General features: G+C 41.3%; 1 protein-coding gene across 2 annotated transcripts in view; it reads right to left on the bottom strand.

Moving 5' to 3' along the window:
- Positions 1–26,416, bottom strand: part of PLXDC2 (plexin domain containing 2) — a 286,502-nt gene that overhangs the window by 35,610 nt on the left and 224,476 nt on the right. For both annotated transcript variants that reach the window (XM_054992093.1, XM_054992094.1), the window contains exons 7-9: positions 21,062–21,161; positions 12,791–12,886; positions 9,795–9,876 (exon numbers count right to left, since the gene is read on the bottom strand). In XM_054992093.1, the coding sequence (XP_054848068.1) occupies positions 9,795–9,876; positions 12,791–12,886; positions 21,062–21,161 (278 nt within the window). The remainder of the gene's footprint in view (positions 1–9,794; positions 9,877–12,790; positions 12,887–21,061; positions 21,162–26,416) is intronic.

Here is a 26,416-nt window from a genome sequence, read left to right as displayed (position 1 = left end):
TTCATTCTTGCCCAACACAGGACTGAGAAAGGCAACAGATCCTGCATGAGAAAGACAGCAACCCTGTTTAGATATCACAGCTAGAAAGAATTCACAAAAGAGAGCAGCGATACACTTGGTTGCCTTCTATGAAATAAATTTAACAGCCCTATCAGCTGTGACATTCCTTCCAATCCCACCTTTATTTGAAATCCAGCAAAAGAATACAAAGATGCTTGCAGGAAAAAAAAACTTTAATCTGTGAACTTGCAGCTACAAACTCCTGATAGGACTGTGCACTGGCGTTTAGAAATAAGAGATACTTGTATCCAGGAGCACCAGAGACACAAAGCAACTCTTAAACAGAGCTGCTCACTTTAGACCAGGACAGACTAAAGGCGGTGCAGTAAACAGTCTCAGCATTCATTAGTTTGTACCAACATGTGAACAGACAGCAGGATGCAAAGAAACCTCTTGGAATTCTTGCAACTGGAAAGATCTATTGAGAGGAGCTATGTTTTCTTTATCAGCATAAAAGAAACAAAGGCCTATGTTGAAAGAAAGAATAAGAACATTTAAAAAGTCATCTAACAATTTCACATAATATGCTATGTTGTAGTTCTAGAATGATCAAATTAAAGATTTATTCAAAGATGGATCCCCCCCCCCAACAACTGTGCATATGTTTTTAAAAACTGCAGCGTTTATGTTCTTAAATGCTGTTTACTATAATGGTAAACCAGAATGGGGAAAACTCTTTAAACTAGAGAAAGCTGTATTTATTTTGTATGAATAGCGTGGATATTTTCCAAAATCATACAGCTGCCTGTAGTATGGCAGAGGACAAGGATGACAAGAGAGCAATGTGTCACCAACACAACATACTAGAGCATCCAGCACCAAACAAGCTAAGTTGGCACAACCTACATTTGTCATATGCTGCAGTAGCCCTTTTCAATGGAGCAACGATGAATACAGAACAATAGATACATTTCAAATGTCAGACCAATGATACATTTATAGTACTGTTGGTATAAATCACAATGCATGCAGTCCCATGCATCTCTATTAGATGGGTGTCATTTTCTACTATCATCAGCTTAGCATGCAATTGATTTAAACTGGTACAGATTACTGTGGATGGATAACCGTAATGTGGTAATTGCATCTACTTTGCTTAAGAGAGTCTTATCACTGGCTCAAGCAGGGAAATCATTAAATCATGGAGTCTAATTCATATGTTTGTGAACGTTACCTGATCTCTCTCCCTCTCTCATTAAAATACAGTAGAGTGGATATTGCTATGGTCATGGATATCATTCTAGGTAAGGCTAAGAAAACTGATAGCACATCTCAAAGTTCACTCCTTCATGATATGTATTATGGATTAGATAAACTTAACTACACAGACCTTAATCTCCCACAATGAGAAAGATAGCAGTGGTTTACTGCAAATATAATCAGATAGTCTCTAGTTACACGTTTATTTATTTCATATACACCCCTTCTATTAAATAAATAAACCTCCTCCCAGTGTGGCTTACAACATTCTCCCCGTCTCCATGTTATAAGCATGACAATTCTATGAAGTAGGTGAGACTGGGAATGCACGACTGGCCCAGGGTCATGCAAATAGCTTTCACAGCGGCGTAGGGATTCAAACCCAGACCTCCTAGATTCTAATTCAACACTCTAACCACTATCCATTAGTGGCTGTCTTCCACCACAACTTTGAAACTTTTACACTACTAAAAGGGGTTCTCTTGTGGACTCTTGCATTAAAAGTGGCCACACACTGCAACACAGAAATTAAAAATGCATTTTGTAATTTGTTTATCAAGGCACACCCGACATACAATCCTGGGGTACGAGTGGCTACTGAGCAGGCACAGCATTAATCCAACACTGAATAACATCAAGGTGATACACCAAGACGGCCTGACTCTCAGGTAATCAAGGAGTTTGCTCAAGATCATTTTAGCTAACCGTCTTCTTTCCATGGAAGTTCTCAACATCCTCACTCACAAGCAGTGGCACTGCCTGCTGTTTCAAACTGCTTCAAAGCAAAAGGTCAGGGAACCTCTGAAGAAGGGGAAGGACCAAAGAGGTGAAGAAGCACAGAGAAGAGCCAGAGAGGCATCATCAGATCTACAAGGGAGGTGGCCACAGATGGGCTGGGCCAGAGTTCTACTCTCCATCATGAATGGAGTTCTCTTGCTCAAACAGACCGCGCGCTTTCCATTTTCATCAGAGCTTTCCTGCTTGAGCAGTCAACTTATGCAACAACCAGATGTGGCCAACCTGAACTTTCAGTAAGTGCGTATGTAGCGCAGGATGCATGAATGTTTTCAATAATGCTTTATTTCATGTAAAAGGATCCTTGCTTGGGAATCAGTTGCTGTTTGCACCTGGATTTGAGTCCACAAGGTCTGAAGCCTTGCCTCTGGGTCTGTTCTGCCCTGGGACACGTCTAGAACTGTAGGTGTTATTTTGCATCTGACAACAGCACTTAGTAGAGTAAAAGATATGCTTGCCAGTGGTAAGCAGTGTCTGTAGACCTGGTTTTTTTTTTTTTAATCTTGTATATATACAGGCCTTTCCCCCCTTCAATCTTCTGAACATATTCTTCCATTTCTTTATATTAGTTAATGAAATACAAAAAGAGGAGACTGTATGGGCAAGTGCTATATTTAGCTAGTTAATATTATAGTAATTTTAAAGTCTTTTACTGTTTGAGACATAAAATACTGATAGACTGTAAAATTTACGATGTCAAATACAATTGTTTTCCCATTAAAGAAAAAGTGAAACTAACACAAGGTACTGGAGGGAGGGAATCAACGAACACCGAACTCTGGGATTTTTGGAGCCTTAAAAGAAGGCCTCAGCATGTACTCTTAGCACATATTTATTTATTAATTAAATAGTTATATCCTGACTCATGGTGGTTTATAAATTAATAGTTTAAAATGTCACAATGTAAAACCCCAAATAATCCCTGGCACCACATATCTGCAAACTATAGCCCATAAAGAGGCCTGGAAAACAAAATGGCCTTTCAGTGTCTTCCCAAAATTTCTGTACCCTCATACAGGTTGTAAAGTGGCTTAAAAATAAATACACCATTCAAATCAGTGTTGTCAACCTATCGCAAATGTGGAAAGCATGAATGAATTGGGAAGGATGAACAAAAAAACAAAACAAAACTCTTCTTCTACTGATTTAATTAACACAGACAAGCAACAAGCCAAGGGCTTGGCTGAAAGGTCCCATGACAGATGGCGTTCATAGAGCTCGGATGATATGGGCTCTAAGTTCAAGATGTATTGGATTTTCTCCCCTCCAGGTCACATTTGTCTTTAGATGAATGCAAAGTCAAATTGAAGTGAACACACAGCAAAAACACTCAAATGCTGATTACTGATGAATTATAGAAGAGCAGGGGCTCATCAGTTTTCTCATTAGGAATACCCATTAGCACTCATTAGACCTAGAGGTTGGAAAGCAAATGGTTTAATTACTGCTATTATGCAACACATAGACTGGAGAAGTCAGAGACAAAGTACATCTAAGGGTGCTTCTCATTAAATGTTCTTCACTTGGTGCGGGTGCCAACATTTAAAATTACTTTGCCAACTGTGCAGGGCATACATGTATATGAACAGCCACGTTTCCCTTTAAAATATAAGGATGCAAGTGTTTTTCCAAGTTATCTCTTTGTGCATATTTGTTCCTTTCCCCTTTAATACACGTATGAACACACCTTTCAGAACTGGTGAAGAATATCTGTATTGTGCTGGGTAACTCTACCCAGGTATAGTGCTTAGGGTGTAAGAGTAGCCTCTGGGAGACCAATGTGCTATGTGTTCACTTTATTTTGACTGCATTTATCAATCCCAACTTTGCCATGAAGCTGAATGAGTGAACCTGAGCTAGCACCCTCTCTCAACCTAACTTATCTCTCAGCCTAACTTGTGAAGATAAAATGAGAGCAGTAGAGAGATAAGTACAATACTGAGTTCCTTCGAGGGAGGGTGGGATAAATATTTTGTTTATGTACAAATTCTTGAAGCCAAGCCTTTTTTGAAGGAAAAGCATCTGTCCCTTTAACAGAGGCTTAATAGGATGTTATTTACTTATAGTTGCAAGGAGAAGTGATGTCATCGGTCAAGGCCAGTGTGTACGCGCCCGTGTCACCAGCCTGCCTCCTCTCACCAATCAGTGGGAAGAAGAATGAATTGCTAGGAGTATGTCCACCATTGGTGGGTACGTGGTAACACTAGGCACAGCCTGACAACTAGTACGAGTCCAGGAGGGGGCATGGGGGTTGACAGCATGACATCACTTCCCAGGGAAAAACTGGAAGTGATGGCACTCCTTTCTAGGAATCACCAGAAACTATATGGAAAAATCACAGAGTTACCGATGATTGCTAGAGTGGAATGACATCATTTCAGGGTTTCCCCTGGAACTGACATCACACCGTTGCTGATGATGGGTTTTTTAACATTATTTTTCCCCACTGGCAGCAGGAGCAGTGGCAGAAAACAGGAGCCAGGGCAGGGGTCCACTACCCCAGCGGGAAAAATGGCAGCCTGACATCATGTCCATGTAGGGCTGCTTGATGTAACTCCTCCCCCCACAGTTTCTTCCACCAGCTTGGATTAGGGAAAGGGTCAGACTGCTGGGAGCTTGCCTGCCAAAGGGGGCAAGTGGTATGCTGGCATCTGTGGTAGGTTAGGTTCAGAAACAGAGATGGCCTGAATCAGCTGATGAGGTTTCAGGCTGAAGGCCTTACAATATGTTGTTCTCAGGTCTACCCTGAGTAATATCAAGCAGACATGCACTGAGAGTCCCGGCTGAAACTTACTTATTATTTATAACTATTAACAAAATTTATATTTTACTTTTCTGCCCTCATCAGGACCACCAAGGTGGCTGACAAATTAAAAACATTCATCTTTAAAAACCATTAAAACCAAACCGAACACATCAAAAACACTTGCCACTGAGTGAGTCCCACTGAATAAAGTTAAGGAAATGATAACTAGCCACAACTAGCCAATCCACAAAGAAATAGGCGTATGGAGCTCCCAATTCTAGAGCAGGGTACTTACCATGCAATTGAATTTGTTTCATTTGTTGTTTTATATGTTCCCCTACTGTAGTATCATCTTTTACTGTTATATCTCTTTCTATAGCCCAGAATGAACAGGCCTTAGAATAGCCTCAGTTGGGCAGCTATACTATGTTTTAAATGAAAGGCAACATCATAAATTGATCTCAAACATTGCTAAGATGGACTGATGTTAAGCAATAATTTGCCATGTTGTAAAATACTCCTTGGTTTTCAAACATTCCATTTTTATATAAAAGGTATCATTTTTCCACAATGGAAGCTGAAAAACCAAGACCATGTTATTTTACAGTTAATAAAAGCAGTAATAATGTGAATAAAGGCAAAAAAATTGCACATTTGTGAGGAAACTGCAGTAATCAATTTAAAAGCATTTCAGTTACCATAGTAATTTGTGACTAGGCCATTCAGACACTCCTTCCCAGTGTGATTTTCTTTATCACCAGAAATATTTTGCTAAAGTGACAATTTAAATTTTAACTCAAAGTGCTGAAAACATTGTAGATTTTGCTGACTACTTCTGTATACTTTTGAAAAAGGAAAACCATTCGCAGAATCAAACACAAAAACAGAACACTACCAATTCTCTATCAAACAAAATATTAGCAACAGTTTTCATTTAAAAAAAAAAAGAAGAAGCATGGCCAAAACAAGAATACAAGGAATTCTTTCCATATCAAATCAGGCATGATTTTCATCATCGTCGATGCTATATTGGGAGAATGTGCCCGGATCCAGAATTTGCATTCTCCTCCCCCATACTCATCTCCAGGGACCAAATATTCCCACGTGAAGACTTTTTTTTGGCTTCACTTGATATTCCCTCTGTGATCTTTCCCCAATGTTTTGACTGTTGTTTTTATTTTTTGTATTTATTTTAAATTCTGACTTTAAATTGTTTTAATGATATATTTATGTGCTGGTTTTAACGGCTTTTAAGATGGTATTTTGATGTGTATATTTTAAATCTGTTAGCTACCTTGGTGGCCCTGTGAGAGCAGAAAGGAGGGGTAACAAAACTGGAAATAAATAAAGTTCCCATGTCAGACCATTGCACTCTGACTGGACTGAATCTCACTGCATGGTTGCCACAGAGTCTTTTCCATGCTGCATGAGCAGGCTTCTCTTAAATCACTCACATCCACTCTACCCACCATGATTTGTTATGTTCACTCCCTCCCTCTTGCTCTCAGGAGAACAGCAGGCAAAGTGAGTGCCTTAGAGGTAATGCCTGAAGGAAATAAAGTACTTTTAAGCAAGCTGCTTGGGCCCATCACATCTTCTGAAGAGCGCCTTCCCTTATCAGCATGAACCTGCTGGTGCAGCCAACAACTATGCTATGATTCTGGAACCCCCAACATGTTGAAATGCAGCTGCTAAAGTAGGATTCAACTGATGCATCCTATCTTCCCTCCGACAGCCTTAGCAAGCCTTCCACAGCCTTTGAGTCTCTCAGATGGAAATCTTTTTGGCTTTCTGCTGACTGCCTCTGCCTGAAGAAGCTAGCCAGGACTGCCTTTCCGTTCAGCCATCTTGGACCCAAAAATTTGTGTAGTTTGATTGTGACAGTTATATCAGACTAGTGGTACTGATATATTATGGCCACCCCACCGCCCTCACCTGCTGCCCCAGGCCCTGCTCACCTGACCATCGGGGGGACGGGGACGGGGACCTGCTGGAGACGAGCGCAGCATTCCTGTTCTCCCCCATTGTGCAGGAAAATGGTATCATTTTCAGGCATGATGGAGGAGCTGCATATCGTGCTGAAGCCCAGTACATTAAAAATTGCCCATTTGGCCCCGCTTGAGACCCTGGGGCCCCTGGCAATGCTAGACAGGTAAGAAACACAAGGTCACTAAAATGAGAGAAAAGTACAGAAGACGCCAGCCAAGATGATTAAAGGGTTGTAGCAATTTTGCTATAAGGAAAGGCTGAAGAGTCTGGAACTTTTCAGTTCTGAAAACAGATGACTGGGAGTGGAGTGGGAAACTTTTCTCCCTCCCCCAAAAACAAGAACTCAAGGGCACCTGATGAAGTTACAGGGGCTAAAAGCAGAAACAAAATCTGCAAAACAATAATAAAGCCCAGTCTGCACAAGATAATCATTGCTAAATGTATCCTAGTTACCAAGGTCAGCAGTTGCAGAAGTTAGTAAAAAGCTAAAACTATAGAATTATTTGGTTATGTAGGGAATGTTCTCCTATATTCACAGCATATGCTAAATGAAATGCTCCTGAATGACTGTGCCAACTAAAAGAAAAAGAAAAACTCTTCCTCAGTTTGATCATTAGTATTTTATTAGGGCTAAATCTAAGCCAATTTGTATGTGTATGGGGTAGGATTTCAAGAACTTCCCTTTCATTGGGGAAGGTCAAAATAGGGAAATCATTAAGACATCTCAAACATTCAGGCAGCACTCATGACAGGTGCCTCCCAGTGTCAATTCCTCTTGAAGAAAAACAACTTCTCCCCAGCAACATTTGGAAAACAGTGGCACTTTCATCACGTCAGTTGGCAGAAGTCAAATAAAAGTAGATCCTTCATAGTTCTGATCAGCTGCCACACCAGTGTCATTAAAAATATCTCTCTCCTCCTGGAAACACTGACGTAGACATGTAAGCATGTGATGCTACTAACGGAAACAAAGCTACTTTGAAGGGAGGTCAATTCTGTACTCTCAATTGGCTTCATTGGTCCCCAGTACCATCATTATATAGCCAAATAATTGGCTACATGATGACATCCCTTTTTATTCCTGGAAGGGAAGACTTTTATTATTGCAAAAAGAAAGGCTAATGTAGGTGCCATTAGGGCTGCAAACATGAGTGCAAAGCACTTTGAGAGGTAAGACAAAGGAGCAGTTTGGCAAAAAGTATGAACCAACCTCTCAGATTATGGTTGTAAGATCTAGAACCTCTCAGATTATGGTTGTAAAATCTAGAATGCCAGTCTGAATTGAATATATAATTGTATATATTAATTCAGATTCCTATATCCCACTTTTCTCCCTAAGGGGGCCAAAAACAAATTACCACATCATTCTTCCTCCCTCCATTTTATACTCACAACAACAACCCTGAGTGAGAGTGACTGGCCCAAGGTCACCCAGTGAGTTTCCGTGACAGAGTGGGAATTCAGATTTTGGTCTCCCAGGTCCTAGTCTGACAACCTAACCCTTCTATCATGCTGGTAAATTGAGTAGCTTGTCCAGAGGGTTTGAGCTACTTGGTCACAAATCAGTGACCTCTTCTTTAAACTATCTTTTATTTTAACAAAATAACAGAGATAGATCAAATCAAGGCAAAATTATTCAGTTCTGCATAATTTTCTGGAATTCTTCCTGTACATGTTTTTTTTTCAAATCCTGAAAAAAGGCCACTATGCTGTAAGAAGTCTGCTTCTCCCCTAACTTAATCAGCCAAATGATCTTTCCCAATTTCCAAAGTTTTTTTTTTAATACAAGCAATACTATTAATACAAGAGATATTAATCTTTTTCCATTTTAGCAACAGCTATCTTTCCAGCTATGCATAGGCACTGTATAAAGATTAGTGGGGTTCCTTTGGTTTAGGAACTTCCCTGAGTTATTTCCTGTGGACCAAAAGCTCATTGGCTACACAGTTTCATGATTTTAAAAACCACAGCACTGTCTGTGCTATAATTCCTGTCTAGGACTTGAACCAAAAGTACCTGAAAGCAGAGAATTTTTTTTTAAAATAATTTTCTTAGCTGTTTAGTTTAAGCATCTTTCACTGAACATACTTTTGTACATGTGCTTACAGAGCAGCAAGAATATTTTGCATTGTTGGTGCTACTGCAAAATCTTATTTTACATTCTGAGCTGGACATCTAAGGGAAATGACGCTTGACTTGTAACATATCCAAGGATTACAAGGTGCACAATTCTCATTCCAAATCTACTAGTTACTTTAGTAATATCATTAATAAAGTTATAGAGTTGCATTCAAACTTCTACAAATGGAAAGAGTTTGTAGTAGTTAATTTCGGTCTTCTTCCCTGGTCAACTCCCTGTGCCCCACAAAAAAACTGCTGCTAAATGTCAGCGCTCTCTGTACTGCACAGCTGTAGGAAGAAAGTGGAATTGAGAAAATTGCACAAGCAAGCGAGGGGGCGGGGGTGGATTTCATTCAATTCTCCTTTCTTCCTACAGCTCACAATGTTTTGGATTTAAAGGGGTTGCTGGACAAAGAGAAAGGTGGGGGAGATCCATTTCTGCCAATTCAGCACATTCGCAGAAGTTAGAGTCCCACCTATGTTCTTTTTTTCCAAAACACATGAAAACTATTCCACAAAATGACTGTCACTCCAACTCTCAACTGATACAATGTCCTACATTTAATTATATTAACTGATTCTCTTCAATGTGTTTCAATCCCATGGCACTCCCATCAAGTATGAGGACCAACCCCCATTCTTCCAGTTGTCAGTCATGCTGCTAGTATCCTGCTGATAATAAAATGCTTCTGTGCCTCTGAGAAGGGGAAATTACTGCTTTGCATATCATGAATTAAAACGTCAAAAGCAACACGTTCATTTTCTCCAGGAAATAAATCAGGCCAATTGAAGTAATTTCTATGTGAAATATCGGATCAAAGAGAAATGGATTCATTACCTGGGCCATTCTGTATTAAACACCAAACTGAAGAAGCTTCCTTACCGTTGGAGTTTATTACACCAGCTGCAGTTGAAGCCAATCTGGGACATAACACAGGGGCCACAGCTGTCAAACTGGAGGCAGGCTGGAGTACAGGGAGGAAATCATAGATAATTCATTTTACAAAAATCAATTTCTTTATTTCAATTTCATCTAATTCTACCCTTCTAATCAAATTGTATTCAGAGGAGCTTATACAGCTAAAAACATAACTAATTTAAAAACAGCAAGAATAATAAAAAGTATCAAATGATTAAAAAATATTTTTTAAAACACCGGCGAAAAGAAGCAGTAAAAAAATTCAAGATGATAAAAATAACAGCAATCAATCCCAAATTAAAAAGATTTAAACCAACAATTGATGTTAGAAACAAAAAAAGAGGAATACTTCTTATAATCAATAGGTTTCTTGACATTAAAACAAATATTTTTCTTCAAAACTTGTTAGAGAAACCAATAGGTTACTTGCAGGTACTATGAAAATGAACACATACTTAAAAGACTGATCTTTTCAATACAATTTTAATTCTACTTGTAAACGTAAGACCATTTCCACAAATCTTCACTTATAGTAAGTTTCCTAAATTTGCTTTTTGTCATGAAAGCATTCTCCCCCCCCCCTTTACACCTCTTCCTTACGGTGCTTACATGTCACAGCTTATAGCTAACATTCTGCTATATGAATGTACTAAACTAAATAGAAAACAGTGTAAGAGATATGACTGGATTACAGAAAGGATGTTTTGATTCCAGTTAACTCATGACAGTTTTTCTGGCAACTTACATTCTGAGGCATCTTTTTAAAAATTTAGACCTACCTCAGACAAAAAGGAAAGTGGATGAGATACAAAATAATCAGTTGTTGCTATTTCTTCACTATGATTTTATTTTTGAAATATGAATATGCAAAGTAAGCCTGTTATGTCAGTAATCAGACTTATAAGTGAAATCCTAAGCAAAGTTACTACAGTCTAAGCCCATTGAAGTCAATGGGCTTAGACAAGGCAACTCTGCCTGGGATTTCACTGTTAGAGAATATTTATGCTTGCTAGGCCCTGTACATATACATATACAATTGCCAGAAAACTTATGCTGTATGATACTATGGATATTCAGGGTGCAATAGGTAAAGCAGCTGGATATGTCTGCACTAACACCCAGTTAGTGTCCTGAAACTCTTCACATTTTTTTTGCTCTTTTTGTTCCTTGGTATCTTTTCCAGTGCTTTTGTTTGTTACCATTTCCTCTGTAGTGGCCTGTGGCTGGTTTTTGAGTTGGGTAACATACAACATTCCCTCTAGAAAACTCTGTATGCTCACACAACACACTTGCCAATAACCTCTGACTTGTGCCTGTTTTGCCTTGGTCATTTGAGGCCTGCAATGTGAGGTGATGCCCACTGGAGTTAAGCCAGAGTTGTATGTGTCTGACAGAAGTTGGAGCAAAGTGCATGGATGTATCAGGACTTAAAGTATATGGGTAATTGAGGTGGGATGATAGGCTGCTGGAAGCTTAGGAAGAGCAGACAGTAGGAGCAGAAGCAAGTCAAGGTGCTTTTATGCCCCCGCCCCTCCTCTTTACCTGTTTGCTGCCCTGCAGTGTGGAAAGCCACACATGTCCTACCGGCTTCTTTGTGAGTTTTATTTCCCTCATGACAATTCAACTACCATTTTTGTTACCCTGGCAGAATTTTATGAGAGGTCAGAAAGTAGCCTTTGGAGCTTCCCTTGCCATTCTGCTTTCAAAGAAGCCTAGAGGGGCAAGAGACATTATCTATTCTGGCTTGGGGAGGGGAGGTAGCAAGTGGGCAGGCAGCAGATGAGAAGTTGGTTGGCTGACAGCAGCATGCAAGATAGCTGACTGATTTCTCTCAAAATCTATCCAGTTCTGTTGGAGGATTCCTGCTGGCCAGGCTGCTCCTGGGCTATGCCTGCTGCCTTCCCTGGGATGAAGTAAGATTGCCTCGGGTTCCAAGGCTGCTGCAGGTGGGTAGGGCATGCTTTCTCCTGCTCACTAGGCTGTTCCTGGGCTACATTAGCCGCCCTCCTCAGGAGGAGATAAGGCTACACCAGGTCTCATGACTGCTGCAGGTGGGGGATGAGTAGCATGGGGCCTGGCAAGGCTACTCGCTGCTGCTGCATAGGCGGGATTGATGGTGCAGAGACTGTGGCACTGGACATTACATCTCTATCCTGCCCTTTCTAAAAGGAGGTTGAATAATATAGATGGGAGTTATTCTCACAGCAACTCGGTGAGGTAGGCCAACCCTGCGAGGTGTGATTGGCCAAAGAATGCACAGTAACTCGTAACTGACTGCGGATTTAACTCCCATCTCCCTGCTCTAAAACTAGTGTTCTATCCACTGTATCTACTATATAAGAAAACAAAATGAGATATCTATGATGTGGGTATGATGTACAGGTGAAAATATATACAATTAAAATATAGGTCTCAAATTGCCAAGCTAAAACATGTGTAACAGGTTATTGGGATAACAACAACAACAACAACATTCAATTTATATACTTCCCTTTGTGACAATTTAGCACCCGCTCAGAGCGGTTTACAAAGCGTGTTATTATTATTATCCTCACAGCAATCACCCTGTGAGCCAGGTGAGCTCTGAGAGAGCTGTGACTGACTCAAGGTCACCCAGCTGGCTTCAAGCGGAGGAGTGGGGATCAAACCCTGTTCTCCAGATAAGAGTCCTGCTGATCTTAACCACTATACCAAACTGGATACCAGTACTGTGTGAAGGTACAGTTTTCTGGAGTGTTTTTTTTTTAAAAAATGTATTTTAAAAGCCTTTCATCATAACAGAGCAATGACTAGGATTATGGTCATTGTGGGATGTTTGCACAACCAAGCATAATATATGATGTATAAAGATTATACCTATTTAATGCAAAATTAACTTTTGTATGAAAAAGGTACAATAATTAGAAATGGATGTGATATGGTGTGGATTATGCCCCTGTGTGCTGGTGAGTTTTACTTACTGGGCAGAGGAATCATCTCAACAGCTGACAGATTGGTAACCTTTGACATCTGAAGTTCCACTCGGTGATACTCATATATTGTCCTTCTACGGACATCTTCCAAGAAAGAAAGAAATAATGAGAGAAAATTCAATTCCATAGTTCAAAGCGGAATTCACACTGGAACATTTCTTATTGTACAAAAATACTGCCACCACTGAAGTTCCAAGCCGTATCAACCGTTAGAATTAAACGTACTGAAAAGGGAAAACAGAACTTTTGTAGGCATTGCTTTGTAATCCATCCATCAGCAAACCCACTATTCAAATATTGATTGAATAGTTGAACTTGAACAATTTATTCAGAGTGATTCTTTTACAGAATGCAACTGCTGGAGCTACAGTTTAAAAGGGGAGGAAGGGGGAAAGGAGCTTTTTAACTCTTTCCCTTCATGCAACTTTCCCGCTAAAAACTGTCACCCCCAACTACCTTTATCCCAGCTGAAAATAACCTGTCTGTATCCTGAAGTTTTACAAGTTGGGGCTGTAGTGGTGGTAAGGCACAGTTTTCAGTGAAAGAACAAGCCACAGGGAAAGGGTAATAAACTACTCTCCCCTTGCAGCAATCTCCCCTTTAAATTGTAGCTTCAGGGATTAATTCTGTAAAAGAGAAAAAAGTCCTTTAAAAAGGATCTTGGAACTGCAACTGCAACTGACCTACTAAGGTTATAAGCATTTAAGACAGCATTTAGCACATTTCTCACAAAATCCTGAAACCTGAGTGGCACTAATAAGAAAATACAAGAGGGGAACTTGGGAGGACTCATGGGAGAGGGGCTATCTCATCCCTCTCCAGTTTTCCTTCCTGGCTCTTTCACCTTTATCTTTTCCTTCCTCTAACACACTTACTTACCTGCCTGATCTTCCTAGGTGACATTCCCACCCACCTGGTTATCCCCTAGTGCCACCCCGTTGCCCGGTCTCTTTCCCCATCCTTGCAGTGCTTTCTGTTCTCTTGCCACTCCTGCTTCCCTATTCTACCCCTCCTTCTGTTTGCAGCATCAGTTGTTGGGTGCTATTTTGATTTATTCTGGCAACCCCCCAAATGCCACCTAAAATTTACTCCTCTGTGACACCTGTGCACGAACTGTTACAGTTTGGACAGTTTTAGCCACTAATTTTGCTTTAATTTTTCATATTTTTAGACAAACAGGTTTTTCCTCAGGTTTGCAGAAACCTTTACCCAGAGGGCCCATAATTTAACCATCTCTGTGTATACTCTAGCCTTGAATGGTCCTGTTGTGTGGATTTTTGATAGATAGTGGAGAGGGCACACATGGCTATATATAATGGTATGTATCCTCTCCTACTACTCAGGTCTTGCTAACCAGCTCCCTGTTTTGTACAATCATTTTTGTAATATTGGATTAAACACATAAATGAAAACCTATGTGCCATTGTGCAGACCAATCCTGAGTATGCTGACTTGCTTCTAAGTTTTGCTGAAATCAATGGGACTTTTTCCTCAGTAAGTTTAGACAACACACTATTGCCTTAGTATTTATAGAAATTGACATAAAAGCCTGCCTCAACAGAATATTCATTGCAAAACAATTAATGCATTGCTTTGAAAGGTTTTTGCATATACTACACAGTAAGCCCACCAAAAAGCCCACTTTAAAAAAGGAAGAATGTGATAAATTACTATCTAATTCTTGCTTCTCTATTTATTATTTTATTATTCTGATCATGTTCAGCGTTGTAGATAGTAAGCTGATGGCTGCAGGACAGGCTTGTAGCTTTGCAGTATATCACAGAGAAACTGTGATGACCTATTACTTCGAATTTCCAAGCTCTTACACACTTCCACTGAATGCCAAAAGATTTATGTGCAAAGATGGAAGTGGTACAGTTTTTGGTGGTGCGCCAGGAACGCAGACTCCTTGACTAGATTAATAGTTGATCACAATGCAGGAGGTGGAGGAGAGGAAATGGGGGAGACGCCACGTAGCTCTGAACGACGGCCGGGGGAGGAGAGAATAGCAGTATCAGAGCTCTTACGGATTCACAGAGAAGCCCAATTTGACAACGAAGAATGGATAATACAAAAGGAGCCAGCCAACTGAAGAGGAAGAGTTGACTGGGTGCCTCCTAATACGGGAACTAAAACATAATTATTTCACAATTTGTAAGACCAAAGTAAATCCAGCCAAAAATATTGGTCTATTCCACAAGGGAAAAACAGATAGGCAAAACAATGGTCCACCCAGCTGGAGGGGGATTTTGGAAAAACTGTAATGCCTTGCAAATATCCATTATGGTGTGTGGGTAAGCAGAAACTTCAACAACTTTCATAACCCTAAAAAGTGCACTCTTTCCTATTCAGGCGAATCTCTTCTTTCTCTCCCACATCACAAGAATTTATACACCTATTCATACACCTATGTTACACAGTAACATTTAAATGGCCCAACCATGTGGGCAGGAGCCAACCACGTGGGATTTGACAGTGTGCCAATTCTGTTGTGGGTCCCTGGTCACCAGTCTCTCCCTCCTGCCCTAATTCCATCAGAACTGTTCACAGAAAAGCAGCACAGAAGGCTACAGTAATGTAGAAAACGTCCATCTGTAGCTTAACTGATCCAGCAGATTTTGGAAAAAACAAATTTAAGTGAGAATATTAGTCAGCCGAAGTGCCTAAAATTATACCACGTGTGTCTGATCAAACGTATCAACTGCACTTGGATAAAAAAGGTTCCCAACCTTTCTGAGTCTGTGGGCACCTGTTCTGTCACAGGATAGTGGGCGCAACCACAAATTGCCATCCACAAACTGTCATGGAGTGAGGTTATGTATAACTCTAATATTAATATTTCAACATTTCAGACAGAAGCTCTGTTTAACAGGATGCCTATGGTTTTAAAGTGAAGATCTTGTGATGTGGAGGCAGCAGCTGTTAAAGCAACTTTTAAAAAACCTGCACAGCCAATCAGTTCTACAATGGCCAACTAAAGTCCAGGGGGTAAAAGCCCTATCTGGTCCTGGCCAGTTTTTAAAAACACTTGGTGGATGCCAGGAAAGGAGTTGACAGGTGCCACAGGCGCCACATTGGGCACCTCTGCCCTATATATTCATGATCTGACTAAACATGTATATCTTGTCATGATCTTGGTTACCTCCTCATGGGCTGAATGGAAAAGGAAAAGGATAAGGCTTATCTTTGAAATCATGACTATTTGTCCTGCCATTACCCGCATACAAGATCTGTCAGTGTTTGAAAAAGCTGTCAGCCTAGAAGCTAGAGCAGCAATATCTGTTACACACTGGCAAAGTTCACCAAGCCCAGAAACAGCAGGGAGAGATTCGATTCTTATCTTATTTCATAGGCATATATCGGCAGCTTGTGGCATCAAGACAACCTTCCCAGATTCATTCTACTTAACTTCTTACCATGGCTGAGCACTGTCATTGCCAATTAACTCAACTTGTTATTTCATTTAGGTCCAATTCTTTTAAATTCTGTGATGAAAGGTCTTTCTCTCTCTCTGATGTGAACATAACATCCTATTAGGCAAATAAATTACTGCCACCAAGACATTCAGAATGAATTACTAGGAAGATTCTGGCCACGATACCCACCCTGGAAGGTCTGATACCTGTCTGGTATTCCAAATGTGCTGAACTAAAACGTGTGTTCAGAGGCTAAGCTAATTTGGGCTGTACTTGAGCACCTCTTTTGCCAAGAAGGGAAGATTTATTCTTCCACAGTGACTTCTTCCTAGGATGCACCTGCCAAGTCAAAGCATTCAGAGAATGTGTTTGAAATGAACTCCTGCCAGTGCTGGAGGCTTTAATTTGTTTCCCCCAAAGAAGGCAGGTTCTTCAGTCCAAAAAAGCAAGCAAATGAATACATAAATAAAAATGATGGCATTGGTACTTCGGCTGAACCTGTGTTCAGTCATTAGCGAAGGTTAACTCAGGACATGCTGATTTGGCATGACCCCATAAATGTGCTCATTTGGAACAGGATGAGAAATGAATTTTAGAAATCTGTGATGTCAGCATGACAATCATTTGCATTTTTAAATAAAAGTCCTCAAGCTTACCTACGTGGCTTAACTAGCATGAACTGTTTTAAGTTCTGACATGCTGGCAGGTCTGATAAAAAAGATGTTTTGCGAATCAGAACTTGGGTTAATTTACATCACTTAATTTTTTTTTTCAGGTACAGTGGGAAACGATGCTTATTTTAACAATGGATAATTTGTGAAACTAGGAATTGCCTTGCAGACAATTATTGCACCTTGGCTTGTCCTATCCATTCCTGATTTTAGCACTCACTTTTCTCCCCACCTCCCACCAGGTACCTGGCTAATATGCCAGTTTTCTTCCAGGTGTCCAATGCAGAGCAATGCCTTGCTATAAGACTGCTCAGATGAAAAAAAATCTTGACATTACAATCTAAGGGAACCCTACCATCAAATCTTCCTCAAAGTCCCATTTTATAAGCACTATTGAATAACACAGAGCTTACATCTGAGCAGACTTGTTTAGGACTGCTCCCCCTCTTCCTGTGAGCCATTCCACTACTCTGCCCTTTCAAAAACAATCTCACCTGCCCCCACAGCAAAAGGAAAACTTTTGGGGAAAACATGTGTTTTGAGAGGGCAGATTCAGCCAGTCATTCTGCCTGCGCTTGGACAATGGAGAAGACCGGCAGCAAGAATGCCCATTTTGCAGAGCATCAAAAGGAAGGACTTGGATATGCCCAGGGCTGGCGCCACCATTGGGGCCGGAGGGGGTGCTGGGGGCGAAGGCACGCGCCACTGCCGCCACACGCCCCCAGCTGGGTGCAGCAGCTGCGGGCCAGGGACGGCAGGGCTGCATGCGGTGCCGCCTCAGCCACCTGCCAGCCAATGGCCAGGGCGTCACTGGGCGATGAGGTCATCACGCGATGATGTCATCACGCAGTCCAGGGGTGCGCGCGCGCTGCATGCATGCACAAGGATGGCCTCAGGCACCAGTAACACTGGCACCGGGGCTGGATATGCCCCTCATTGTGGGAACAAAGAAAAAGGAAACATGAAACCAACAAGCAATAGCAGAATGCAAAGATAGTAAGTTTTTTGGAAAATTTATTATAGAAAAAGAAAAAAGTGAACATGAAATAGGATAGCTTTTTGCAGTTGTTGCAGAGCTCTCCTACTTGGGTATGCCCCACTGCTGCTGCTCTACCCGTCGACACTAACTTTCTATGGGTCTGTTACTGTGTGTGTGTGCTTGAGAAAAAAACTCAGTGGATCAATCATTTAGACTAGGAGGGGGACTAATGATTGATGCTGTTTTTGGTTAATCATGAAAAAAACCTGCCCCAGAGTCTGATTTATCCACCCACCCCTGAAAAGAACAGTGAGCATTTGTGCATGTGCAGCCAAAGCACGTGCAATGGACTGAAATGAAAAACCCAAATGAATCAGGGCCGTTTCCAGACGGCTTACCTTCTGCCGCTCCATGACGTAACGTCACAGCTCGTGCCGGAAAAATGCGAAATAGCGTGTTTTCTAGTGCGAGTTTTGCGCAACATCGCGCAAAACTCGAGCGAGAAAACGCGCTATTTCGCGTTCGCCTCAGCACGAGCCGTGGCGTTGTGGCATGGAGCGGCAGAAGGTAAGCCATCTGTAAACGGCCCAGGTCCGAGCTGAGAGCAACCCAGCTGGAAGAAACTAGTAATAAAATGGAATTGTTCTGGAACCCCTGAAACCCAAACTTTCTAGATGCACAACCCTAGTCTAAATGTCTCACTTTTTCAAGTTTTATAAGAGAAACCAGAGTGTGCTCTGCTCTCCATCTGAAGTCATTGATTTCCCAGAGTTATTATTGGTTGAATGAGCTTAACGTTTGTTATATTCTTATCTAACTCAATTTTTAAAGGATAACGATATGTGTGAATGATTTATTTCTAAGACAATCATTTAAATTGATTCTTTTTTACAACACAGGCACTAAACTGTCTCACAGTTTATCCATCTATGAAAAATACTGTAGCTTAAATCAATAGTTATACCATGTACTTAATGCAGATTAATTATCCCTTAGCACACTTTCACTGCCCATATGTTCACATAAACCATTGGTTAAAGAAGAGAGGAATGTGTTTGTATTAGTTCAACAAAATCTAATTTGTGACTCATACTTTTACTAATGGTGGCAGGGGTTCCAGATCCTGAACAGACTGACCAACTCCCCCCTCCTCTCTTAAGCTCCCTTCCACAAAAAAACAGAGAGTCTAGAAAGCGCTAGTATAGTACTGATTGTGTATTAAATGAGTAGGACAGGGTGCCCTGGATTCGGTGAAAGACATTCTCTTACCTCAGTTAATGCATCAGTGGTGTGATCATGCTAAGTGTTACAATTCCATCCTAGACAGAATTGTAACATTTCTGGCAATTCTGAAGCCACGGTAGACACCCTTCCCTCTTCAGAAAAAACAGAAATGTTGGGGGAAAGGAAATATACATAATATTTTCTTTCTTAACAAACCTTAAATATTTTACTGCTTTAGGGTGGTTTCGTTAAAATGATCAGCAAGGAGGAAGGAGGTATAACATTTATCAAATCTGGATAGACTCAGGATAATATATATTTTCTGATTGTTCTTGTAAAATGAAAAATGCACTAGCATGTATTTGACTGTTTCAACCATGCCACTTTGGCAAGGGCAGCTATGTAGAGAGTAAGTATATGTGGCTATTACCTTTCCAAGAGAGCTGATAGGAATACATTAAAGCAGACTGAATAAAGGCTCTACGGTGTTTAGGGAATGTATAAAGGGAATTTTGCCACATTTCCCAGCCACAAGAGCAGATTTAACTCATGCTCTATCAACCTGAAGAGCTCTATCCCATATTTGTTGTTTAATTTAGCTCCCTAAAACACCAGATGCTGTAGAGCAAAGGGATTATACCCATAAAGTTGTACTTTCTCATCAACATCTCATATCCACCTTGAGCGATAATTATCTGAGAGAACTGATAAAGTTAATCCAGGGGGCAGGCTCCATGGCATAACTGTAAACCCGCCTTGCCCCTCCCCCACATTCCAAGCCTGAGGAGAAAATAATTTTTCTGTTTTGAAACTCAAGCCTTTGGCCCAGTAACTGAAACCAAAATCATGCTCATGGCCCATTTCACCATTTACCCTGAGTTGCCCTGCTATGTTCAGTCCTGAATTTACTGCATTCTGTTCAGCTGTGCTTCATTAGGGTGTGCTTGTGAGAGATCTTGAAAACATGGTTTGATGAGCTGCAAATCACCTTTTTTTGTAGTAGATAAGGAGTATGCCTTCTGGTCATCTGTGAAGTGCCTTACTTCTCTTACTCTCAGATTGTTTTGGATTATTGGCTTCCCAGACATTGCCTTGGGAACTGCATGGGTGGGTAGGTTGCTACAGCCAGGCCCACCTACTTTCACTTTCTTTACTTTTTGGCCTTTAGCCTTCTCCTTCTCGAGTGGAATTCATGACACAGTGTACGTTGATGGTTGGAATATTTGTGGTAGGCTTTCTGTCTAATGTTTGCCAAGTTATTACTATATAATTGATATTATCACAACAGTTTGTGTGTTAATTATTCAACTAAATAAATTCTCTCTTATTTCATCCCACTCAAGTTCTTGTGATAGAATCTTCATCAGTGTATCAACAATCCCTTCTGTGTGCCACTGCCCAGACTGGGCACCTTCCTTAAATTGTGAATAAAAGTTAAGCCTGCAGCTAGGAGTGAGATACAGTATGGAGGGCTTTTTCCCTTACACTATTTAGCTCCAATTTAGCCCAAACTGGAAAGTGGGGTACTTTCACACAATGTGTTTAGGGAATGCCTGTCTCCCAATCACACATGGTAAAGTCTTGCAGGCTGTTTCGCTAAAGGCAGAGCTTTCTTCCTGTATAAGGAGTCCTCCCTTGATGGCGTAAATGGATCCCATACTTTGTTTGCCCCATAATGTTATCTATTCTGGAAGTTATAATGGAGTACCTGAGGAATACAGAATTACACTGTCTCCTTCTTGCTTAACAATTTAATTTTGCTTATCAGTTCAAGCCAAACAACGAGGCAGTTAGTTACAGTGGGAATTGTAAACCAAATAAAATTACATTAAAATCAGTAAATTGAAACTACTATCACATTTTTGTTTAGTTAAAACATCTTTTCAGCCTCTTTAATTTTGTTCCCTTCTTGCCCCCCTCCCCTGCACCAATTTATACTACATTCATTAGTAATGCTTTAATTACGTACTGGGAATTTGCTGGATCCTATGGACTACCACAAATGCATCTGACAGCCCCACTTTCACAGGGTGATTGGTTGAGCTTATCTGTGTCACTGAGACAGGAATCTGCAAGACAAAAAGAAAGTAATGTCATACAGATATCAACTGTGATGCAGTTGTAAAAATGTTTTCTACCATCTTCATTTAGCTCAGAAAATCACTCTCTCCCTTGACTCGACTGGCCACATGTATCCATGTCACAGTGACCTTGAAACTAGACTATTGTAATCTACTCTACATGGATCTACTCTTGAAGTTAACTCAGAAACACCAGCTGGTATAGAATGCTGCCATGAGCTAGGCAAAATATGAACATTACATCCTTTCCACAGTCACTTTATTGATTACCAGTCACTGGGGTCAATTCAAGGTACTGGTTAGCACATAGCCTTCCTGGCCATGAACCCTCATGTCCGCAGGACTGCCTCTCCTGTTTTGCTCCACCATAACAACTTCACTCATCTGAGTAAAGCCTTCTTAAGGTACCATCATACAAGGGGATAAGACTGATAGCTGCCTGCACATGTGCATTCCCTGTGGTGTCTCCCACCTTGCAGAATGGCATGCCTGAGGAGACCAGGAAAGTGCCTATACAATTGTTTTGGAGGGGATCCCTTTTAAAAGGAGCACATTGTTTAAAAATATTTTCTTGCAGACACACATTTATCTTCTGTAATACAGTGAAGATCCTTGTGCTGCGGTGGCAGCTATCGCCAAAGCAACTTTTAAAAATCTGCACAGCCAAGCAGATCTTGAACAGCCAATCAAAAGCCCTGCTGGGCAAAAGCCCCACTGGCCCCACCCACTTTCTAAAACCACTTGGTGAGCACCATTAAAGGTGTCAGTGGGCACCACATGGGGGAACTCATTGCTGCCCCTACCTCCCACCTATAGAAACATTTTAGAAATGTTTTATTGGGGTTGCATTGTCATCTGCTCTGAGCTCGCTCACAGGGAGGGCAGATTACAAGTTAAATGAATAAAAATAAATAAATAATAACAGAACAGATCTAGAAGGTGCATTTTTAAAGCAAATCAGCACTGTAGTTTATATAGTCATGATATGTATTATCCATTTATTGTATGTGATATCCTGTTCTTTCTACATTATTTTCTACTTCTGTAATTTCATGTTCTGCTTCAGTTTGCATATCATGAATGATACATTTTTGCATTGTTTCTGATTGATTGATTAGATTTTTAACCCGCTCTCCCCCCAAGCAGGCTCAGGGTGGGTTACAATCATAAATAAATTACAATAAATAAAACCAATAAAATACATCTCAGTACCAACATGGATTTCAGCATTCCAGATGGTGCACCCTTCCCCCTGTTCCTGCCCACCATACACAAGGGAAGAAAAGGGTGGAGGTGTGGGTTGGTGAAACTCTAACTCCTCAAGTATGGGGCGGCAGATGGACCATATGCCCCCCCCCGGCAGGAGACCGGCAGGGAGGCTAATTAGATTGATCCAGCGCTGGCCTCAACCATATGCCTGGTGGAACATCTCCGTCTTACAGGCCCACCAAAAAGATACAAGATCTTGGTGGGCCCGAGCGTCTTCCGACAGAGAGTTCCACCAGGTTGGGGCCAGGACAGAAAATGCCCTGGGCCTGGTCGAGGCAAGCCGAGCCTCCCTGGGGCCAGGAACCACCAGTAGGTATTTACCTGCAGATCTAAGAGCCCTCCGAGGTACATATGGGGAGAGGCAGTCCCTCATGTATGCTGGTCCCAGTCCATTTAGGGCTTTTAGGTCAGAACCAGAACCTTGAACCTGATCCAGAATTTCACAGGGAGCCAGTGCAGCTGCTGCAGGGAGTCACATGTGCCCTGAATGAAATTCCTGTCAGGACACGAGCAGCAGCATTTTGGACCCGCTGCAGTTTCTGGGTCAGGCCCAAGGGAAGCCCTGTGTAGAGCGAGTTACAGTAATCTAATCTGGAGGTGACCATTGCATGGATCACTGTTGTTAGGTCATGGGTTGAGAGATAGGGGGCAACCTGCCTGGCCTGCCGAAGATGGGAAAAGGCAGTTCTGGCAGCTGCATTGACCTGGGCCTCCATTGACAAGGAGGAGTCCAGCATCACACCAAGGCTCCTGACTGATGAAACGGGCACAAGTGGTGCCCCCTCAAAGGCTGGGAGCTGAATCCCCATATCTATCCCCCCACAGCCCAGGTACAGGACCTCCATCTTTGTGGGGTTCAACTTCAGTCTGCTCTGCTTCGCCCGTCCAGACATGACCCCCAGTGCTCTAATTAGGGCCTTGGGAGCAGAGCCAGGCTGGCTGTCCATCAACAGGTACAACTGGGTGTCATCCGCATATTGATGGCAACCCAGTCTGAAACTCCGTGCCAGCTGGGCAAGAGGGTGCATGTAGAGATTAAACAACAATGGGGAGAGTAACGCCCCCTGTGGGACGTTGCACACCAAGGATTAGCATGCTGATAACCTCTCCCCCAGTGCTACTCTCTGTCCCCGACTGTGGAGAAAAGAGACAAGCCAAAGCAAGGCAGTCCCTTGGCTCCCCACATTGGCAATGTGGTGGGTCAACAATTCATGGTCAACCATGTCAAACGCTGCTGAGAGATCTAGCAACACCAGCAGCACTGACCCGCCTTGATCCAGATGCCTACAGATATCGTCTGTGAGGGTGATCAACACTGTGTCAGTCCCGTGACCTGGGCAGAAACTGGACAGGAATGGGTCCAGGACCGATGTATCTTCCAGGAAACCCTGCAGCTGCTCTACCACCGCTTGCTCAATCACCTTACCCAGAAACGGGAGGTTCGAGACTGGGCGGTAACTGGATAGATCGGTGGGGTCCAAGGTTGGCTTTTCCAGGAGGGGCTGCACTACGGCTTCCTTTAATGCCCTGGGAAAACCCCCAGAGCTCAGTGATAGATTAATAATGGCCTCCAACGGGGCCTTTAGCCCATCGATACTGGCCTTAACCAGCCACGAGGGGCAGGGGTCCAAGGAGCACGCAGTGGGCCTCACCAGCCGCAGGATCCTGTCAACATCCTCCTGGGATGTTCATTGTTTCATTAGATTGCATTATTTACACTGTGTAATCTGCCTTGAGTCTCAGTTAGAAAGGTGGGCTATAAATATATAAAATAAAAAATAAAAATATAAATACTTCTTTGTCATACAGATGGTAGCATATGTCCTAATCTTGTATTAATGGTGTACATATTGCTTTCATGTTACTAGTGGTGCACTACACCCAGTTGACATGTGAGTAAATCAGGAAGTTGTTTTCTTGGGGGGGGAGGGGTCTGTTTTATAACAGAAGTCTAAATCCCCCAAATTATGTTTAGGTAGGTGTGTCCAACTCTAGCAGCAGCTAATGATATATTTAGTTAACTCTTTGAAGTGATTATGTACCACAATCTAAAGCTTTTAAAGGGCTCCAAAGATGGCAAACATTCTTCAAAACTAAAGTAGATGGCGCAATTACCCTTTAGGAACAGGTGAGTTTCTGTAAATATATTCTGTAAATATACTACAGATTCTGAAGCGATGGCCAAATAGACACCTCTTTTAGAAATCAGTAGGGCATTAGTTTGCTAGACATGGAGAAATTTGCCTTTATTCCAAGTGTGTTCTCTTTGGATTCTCTGTGTAGCAAAGTGATTCCCCCCCTCACCCAGAGGAAAAACAATGCGGGGGGGGGGAGTGAAAAGACTATTTAAGCACAACTTGGTTTTGTCTAGTACTTAAGTTCTGATGAATCCGTTAATCAATCTCTCACAAGTGTTTTGGAAATTACATTTTCTCGTGTACCTTTGGTAATCACCAGCAGAAGCAAATTTACTTTGCATAAGCCAATTAAAGGATTCATTGTCAGTTCACTGCAGGGAAGAAACCAGTAAAATCCTAACATACAGTGAATACCATTCTCAAGCAGTTTTGCTGGCTTATTATGTAAACATCTCTCCTTTTAATACCACTTTGCTGATCATCAAATACAATTTGCACACACAGAGCCGCACAGAAAACTTATAATGGGGAATGAATTTGGTTTCTGTTATTAATATTTTGTAGGAATTCCATTGTGTAAACACTAATGCTAACAAAGGAAAGCAGGGCTTCTGTCTTTATATAGTAAATCTGAGAGTAGCTCTGATATTTAAGAGCTTCACTGCTGAAAAGCAGCTTTTTAATTTTTGCATAAGTAGGGCTAACGTTCAGGAGTGCAACTTTTCCTGTATCTCTACACGTAATTAATAAATGCTCGATGCAAGGCCCCTAATTTATTTAGAACATTTTTTTACATTGCCTTAATGTGAATTCTATGCTTGCTCATTAAAAAGTAATGAGCCCTTAATTCACACAGGAACCATTACAAAAGTTACTACATTGGGAGGAGCCTGGATGGGGCAAAGGCGGCAGAAAATAGTCCTGAGGCAGAGAGCAAAGAATAGAATTCCTTTCTTCTGCTACATGCTATGAAAAATAATATTGATTGCTGTCTTTTTAGGTGAACTTTCATCTATGAAAATGTTTTGATATCCCTACCAAGGATTTAATATTCACGATGTTGTATATCATTTTACAAGATAATCATTTTGAAGATAAACGCTGATTATATCATTTATAGTACAATCCTAAGAAGAGTTGCGTCCTTCCAAGTCCACTGAAGTAAATGGGATTTAAGAAGTGCAACTTTGCTTAGGAGCGCATTGTATATTTCTTTTTTACAATGTTGAGGATGCTTAATTGGAAATCTAATAATCTAAGGGTATTAGCCAGTTGATCACTTCCATTTATCGTCAGAGATTCTGATGGTGACTAGCTTTTAATAGCACCAAATTCCCATAAGCAGAGCAGCACATGTTGAAGTAGGTTGAGTGAAGGAAGACTGTTAAGTGTTAACAGTTAATGTGTGTTTTATTTTTCGTTTTCAGATATTTCCCCTTTATTTAGGTTGATTACAAGAAAATTGATAAGATATCTCAAAGAGACATCAGTAACTTCTGATGACAGGCAGTGGACAAGTTGAGCAGGAAAATTATTAGTTTTCATGTTAATAGTTTGCACTATAATCAGAAATTCTGACTGCAAATGACATAAATAGAAATTGTTTGCAACAGAATATTTTCCAAACCCTGGCTCAAACACAATCAGAGATGACTGGTAAGTTGAAAGAGGTCTACTAAATGAAAGGGGGTCTACTAAAATGAGTAGGGTAACTTCAGAGAAAGTAGGCATTCAAGAATGCAGCAGCTTCTTGTGTGAAATTATATTTCTAATTTCATAGAATAGAGCCAGTTTGGGGTAGAGATTAAGAGCGACAGGACTCTAATCTGGAGAGCT

Source organism: Eublepharis macularius, chromosome 11 (genome assembly GCF_028583425.1).
Source record: "Eublepharis macularius isolate TG4126 chromosome 11, MPM_Emac_v1.0, whole genome shotgun sequence".
NCBI lineage: Eukaryota > Metazoa > Chordata > Lepidosauria > Squamata > Eublepharidae > Eublepharis > Eublepharis macularius.
The sequence above is the reverse complement of the archived record's forward strand: the minus strand, read 5'-3'. Positions and strand labels throughout refer to the sequence as shown.